General features: G+C 61.7%; 1 protein-coding gene across 1 annotated transcript; it reads right to left on the reverse strand.

The window, feature by feature from the left end:
- Nucleotides 1-884: 884 nt before the first annotated feature.
- LOC112531391 lies at nt 885-4,912 on the reverse strand. Its single transcript, XM_040654526.2, has 9 exons — nt 4,764-4,912; nt 2,998-3,217; nt 2,783-2,836; nt 2,563-2,619; nt 2,365-2,424; nt 2,201-2,265; nt 1,929-2,004; nt 1,729-1,775; nt 885-1,545 (listed from the first exon to the last, which is right to left on the reverse strand). The coding sequence occupies exons 2-9, from the start codon at nt 3,181-3,183 to the stop codon at nt 1,344-1,346; spliced, it is 747 nt and encodes a 248-aa protein (XP_040510460.1). The 5' UTR covers nt 3,184-3,217; nt 4,764-4,912; the 3' UTR covers nt 885-1,343.
- Nucleotides 4,913-5,612: the final 700 nt, after the last annotated feature.

The following is a 5,612-nucleotide window of genomic DNA, read 5'->3' on the forward strand; positions in this document are numbered from 1 at the left end:
AGCACGCTCTCCTGTCTCTATCCCAATCCAAGAAACACACAGAAGAGCTCAGTGCTCTCTTGCTTTCATTTCCTTCCATGAGCCATTTTCAAATGCACGTTGTTCTAGGCCGGCACAAGCTCTAGGGCCTAAAGGCAGCGCCTGAGTGGCCAGCACAGCCCCGGGGCCTAAAGCCTCAGCCAGAGAGGCATGAGGGCCCTGTGGTCTAAAGCCACCACAAGAGAGGCCAGCACCGACCCCAGCGCCTAAAGCCACAGCCCGAGATTCCTAAACAGACCCCGGGGCCTGAAGCCACAGGCAGGCAGGCCTGCACTGGCGCTGCATCCTGAAGACTCATCCCCAGCCTGAGAGGCCAGCACCAGCCCTGGGCCTAAAGCCAGAGTCACGGCATCGAGAGGCCAGCACCAGCTCCAGGGCCTAAAGCCACAGCCCAAAGGGCCAGCACGTGCCCTGGGGCCTGAAGCCACTGCTAGAGAGGCCAGCACCGGCCCCAGGGCCTGAAGCCACAGCCTGACAGGCTGGAACCAATCCGGGGAGTTCAAGCCACTACCACAGTTAGAGAGCTCAGCACAGGACTCAGGGTCTGAAGACACAGCCCCACCCTGAGAGGCCAGCACTGGCCTCGAGGCACACAGGGGTGCATTCCAATTGGTTTCTACTGATTCCTATTGGTCTCTATTCACCCCCATCAGTCCTTGCTGGTCTTTTCCAGACGCTGACGCATTCCTTTCACAAAAACGAGGTCTGATGTCCCACTTGTTTTCGGGTTTGTTGCCCGTTTGTAAAATATTTTATGACGTATACATATCAATCTCTGTCTCGTCCCACTCAGTGCATTTTGAGGGGGTGAATCTTTTTCCATCTCCCGAGTCGCGCCTCCCCTGGTCAGCAAAGGGTCACTGCCGCAATGGAGTCATCCAAACTCAGAGGATTAATACACATCCATTTATTGACAGCATTCTTAACAACTGACAACAGCCCACTGGAGGTAACGTTGCCTAATGGGCTAATTACAATTCATAAGCCTTACAGGTAACCAGCTGAAGGAAATGGCTGCTACGAAGTCTCAAAGAATCCAAGAAGCCACGTCCTGGCGTCAGGTGCACATCTTCAGTCTGATGGGTCGTCGGAGGTGGTGGTGTTCAGTTGACGACGACAGTACCAACTTATTTGTAAGTCCAAAGTCCCAGCACTCAGCCGCCTGCCGGCACTGCCCCACAGCTGTGCCTGTGCGCCCCTGGGGGCAGGAGCACAGGAGAGGCCCCTTCCGTGGGGACAGAGCTCTCTCCCTGCACCCCACCACTGCGCAGCCCCGAGCTGGGAGGGGGGACTGAGAGGGGCGGTCAGATGGGCAGCAGCCCATCACAGACGACACGCAGGCTCCTGCTCGCAAAGTACGCCGGGGAAGCGTACATTGCCTGGGGCAGCACTCGCAGCAGGAGCCGATACAACAGCTCCTGGTCATAGTGCTGGGCGTACAGCACTGCAGAGCCCAGCACAGCAACGAGCAGCAGCAGGAGGCTGACGAAGATGAGGCAGATTGTCCTGGGGGGCAAAAGACGGCCGGGCTGGGAATGAGGCGTTCCGACCCCACGGCAGCACAGCCCCACACAGCACCAAAGGGGCCGCCCGGGAGCCCCGCCGGCTGCAGCGGGGTCCAGGCCATCAGCCCACTGCCTGGAGCCCGGCTGCTGCTGGCTGGGCACAGGGCAATGAGGGGATACTCACTTCATCCAGAAGGCGAGCCCTCGTCTCCTCGCCTGCTCCTTCTTCTCCTGTAGGTGAAGACGGGGCAGGGGTGCTGGTCAGGCCCTGCTGCACAGCCGGAGCTCGTGCAGGACAGTGGCAGCCCCAGCACTGCAGGGAGCCCTGTCCCCGAGGAGAACCTTGTCGGACAGGGTGAGGGTGCGCTGGGCTCTGCCCCTTACCAGCTCTGCCTCCACCAGCTTCGGCAGCACAGCCCCAGGCACGTGGGCTGCCTCCAGCTCCAGCTGATGCTGCTGCCTGTAGGGAACAAGGCCTGCTTGGAGGGTGCCGGCCTCTGTCAGCACGCAGGCTCCCCAGCAGTGCGTGCCCACCCCCGGGCTGGGGTCGGGCTGCTCTGTCACACCATGTGCCCAACTGAAACCCAAGCCCCAAGCCCAGCAGCACTGCAGTCCCGTTGCTGCCCCGGGTGCTGCAGAGGCCCAGTCCCACTCACCAGGCACCCTCCAGCTCCAGCTCCTCCCGCTCCTCTTGCAGGTGCTGTTTTTCCTGGCGCAGCACCTGGCAGACAAAAGCGTGAGTGCCCGTGCCTGCTGCAGACGTCCTCCAGGTCCCCACGCGGGGGCGGGCAGCCCCCATCCCCTCGCCCCTCCACGCTACCTCCATCTCCTCTGTCTCAGCCTGCAGCTGCTCTTCCAGCTGGGCAACGAGATGCTTCTCCTGCAAAGACAAAGGGTGTGCCATGTGGGGCGGCTGCGCCGGGCCCCATGGACCCGAGGGACGGGGACCGAGGTCCTCCCACAGAGCCAAAGCTGTGAGGACGCTGAGCTCTGAGGACGAGCCCCCGCTCCCCCCTACCTGCTTCAGCTTCTCTTTCCTGGCAGCTGTTCTTTCTGCCCGTAATTTCTGGGCATCCTGTGGGAAAGAAGAAGAGGAGCAGCCATCAGGGCAGCAGCACTCCCACGGAGCTCCGTCTGACGGCAGCTCCATGCCGCCATCCCCTCCTGCCCCCTCCGTCGGGGTAACCAGTGCCCACAGGGCTGGAGATGCAGACCTACACGAGGGGACATCTGCTCACCTTCATCAAGGATTCCCTGGCCACGGCCTTGCACTTCTCCACGGCCGCATGAGCCTGTGTGAAGGGAGAGGAGCAGCGTTGGCACCGAGGTGCTGCCGGCAGCTCTGCATCCCACCGGAGGTGCCCGGCCCTCTGCTGCCATGCCATGGGCAGGCTGCCCTCCAGCCGGCAGCTCCCCCCGCCGGCCCTTCTGTGTCTGTGCACCCAGAGCTCACCAGCAGCTCCTCCTCCACCAGCTTCGCACGCCACACCGCCCTTAATCTTCTGCTGACACACTGGGCCCGCATTACTGCACCACTCGCACAGCTCCTCGCTGGACCAGCACCACCCGCAGAATGGGGCCAGCAGGTTCCGCGCTGACCCACTGCCCCTGCCCCACCCCAGGGCATCTGTGAGGTCATCACGTCATGGTGACATCACCCGCACAGGAGGGTCCTGGAAGATCATAGAACCATAGGATGGTCCGTGTTGGAAGGGTCCTGGAAGATCATAGAACTGCAGGACGGCGTGGCTTGGGAGGTTCCTTAGTGATCACAGAACCATAGAATGGTTTGTGTTGCAAGAGTCCTGGAAGATGATAGAACCACAGGATGGTGTGGCTTGGAAGGGTCCTGGAAGATCATAGAATCACAGAATGGTTCTTTGAAACAGCTGTGAAGGATCTGTGAGCAAATCCGCCGTCAGTAGTTGGTGCCGCGGGAAGGCCTGAGGTCCGACCTTTCCTCCAACGGCTTCAGTGTAACTTTGGAAAGACAGTGCTCACACCTGGTTTGTTCTATCTGCCAGGACGTCTGTTCCCTCAGATGGCATTTCTGGAGTCGGTTTCCCCAGCTCCGGAAAGAAGGGTTTGTGTTAGGGTTAGGATTATCATTAAGTTTACCATTACGGTTAGTGCTGGAGTTAGGGCTATGGTTAGGGCTAGGGTTTGGCTTAGGGTTAGGCTTAGGCTTAGGGCTATGGATTGGGTTAGGGTTAGCTGTTGGCTTAGGTTTAGGATTAGGGATTGCCTTAGGTTTAGGATTAGGTGTTGGTTTAGATGTTGGGCTAGGGTTAGGGTTTGGGTTAGGCGTTGGTTTAGGTCTCCCCGGGGCCCTCTCTTCTCCAAGCTGAACAAGCCCAGTTCCCTCAACCTTTCCTCACAGGAGAGGTGCTCCAGCCCTCTGGCCATCTTAGTGGCCCTCCTCTGGACCTGCTCCAAGAGCGCCACGTCCTTCCTGTGCTGGGGGCTCCAGGCCTGGACGCGGTGCTTCACATGGGGCCTCACAAGAGCCGAGCAGAGCGGGACAATCCCCTCCCTCTCCCTGCTGGACACCCTTTTTGTAATGCAGCCCAGAACACAGTTGGCCTTCTGGGCGGCAAGCGCACACTGCTGGCTCACGTCCAGCTTCTCGTCCACCAGGACCCCCAAGTCCTTCTCCACACGGCTGCTCTCAAGGGCTTCTTCGCCCAGTTTATCCAAGTACCTGGGACCGCCCCGGCCCAAGAGCACCCTGCACTTGGCCTCATTCAACCTCATTAGGTTCCCTCCAGTCCCCTTAGGTGAACTCCAGTCTCAAATTCTTAGACGACTGAGCTCGTGACAACTGTTAGCATTGAGAAAAGAGATCATAAGGGGCTGTAAAACAATTCGAGGAGGGAAAAGCTGTTGTCTGCAAAATACCACAGCCTGGGGACAGCAGCCAGCTGCTGCGGGCGTTCCTACGGCAGGAAGGGACACAGGGGGCACGGCCCAGCTTGGGGATATGAGGGGCAACCAAAGGGACCTCGCTCACACCACTGGGACCACGGTGCCACGGGACAAGCCAGGGCCCGTCGGGAGACATGGGGAGGAGGGATGGAGAAGAGCACAAGGGAAGGAATGGATGGTGGCACGGAAGGGATGGAGGACGAGGGAGGGACACACAGCAGGCCGTGCCTGGGCCCACACGGGTGATCTGTTGGCCCCGCGGCCGTGCTGGCTGCCACTGTGCCCACCACTTACCAGAACAGCACATCGACACTCACTGCCAAATCGCTTCGGGCGCCTTTAACGCCCACACACAACACGACCAGGCCGGAAAGGCACAAAGCGCAACGGCGGCCACGCCGGGCGGACGCCATCACGCCCGCCATCACACCCGCCGGGCCTCCACAACCGTCCTCCACCGGCACCGCCGCAGCCAATCAGCGGCCGCCGCTGGCAGCGCGGCCAATCACAGCAGCCGTGCGCGCCCCATTCCCGGCGCGGCTCTCTCTCAGGACCACGCTCGGCTCGGCTCGGCTCGGCTCGGCTCGGCTCGGCTCGGCTCGGCTCGGCTCGGCTCGGCTCGGCTCGGCTCGGCTCGGCTCGGCTCGGCTCGGCTCGGCTCGGCTCGGCTCGGCTCGGCTCGGCTCGGCTCGGCTCGGCTCGGCTCGGCGGGCATCGCCCCTCGCAGCCCCCGCGGCCGCCTGTGAAGTGAAGCGAAGTGAAGTGAAGTGAAGGGGGGTGGCGGTGAGGAGAGGCGGCCCCGACGGAGCCGCGGTGCATCGCACGGCGCTGGGAGCGGCCCCGGATACCGCCCAGGTACCGCCCGGGACGGTTCCCTCTGCGGGGCGGTCCGCGGGCCGGGTGCGGGCGGGCCGATGGCGCCCAGGGAGACGCGTGGGGGGGTGTGGGTGTGGGAGAGTGTCGTTCTTCATTGCCACGGGATTTCGAGCACTCCTCGAGCCGCTCAGTCCCCCCGCTCAGACCCACGTTTTCGCCATTCCTTCCGCTCTGCTCACTCACTCCTCAGTGTCTCGGTGTGACTCAGCGCTGTGTGGTGCTGCGTCCCATCGGAGGGGTATTGAAGAGTGAGAAGAGGAGCCTGCA

The sequence above is a fragment of the Gallus gallus genome, chromosome 32 (assembly GCF_016699485.2).
Source record: "Gallus gallus isolate bGalGal1 chromosome 32, bGalGal1.mat.broiler.GRCg7b, whole genome shotgun sequence".
Taxonomy (NCBI): domain Eukaryota; kingdom Metazoa; phylum Chordata; class Aves; order Galliformes; family Phasianidae; genus Gallus; species Gallus gallus.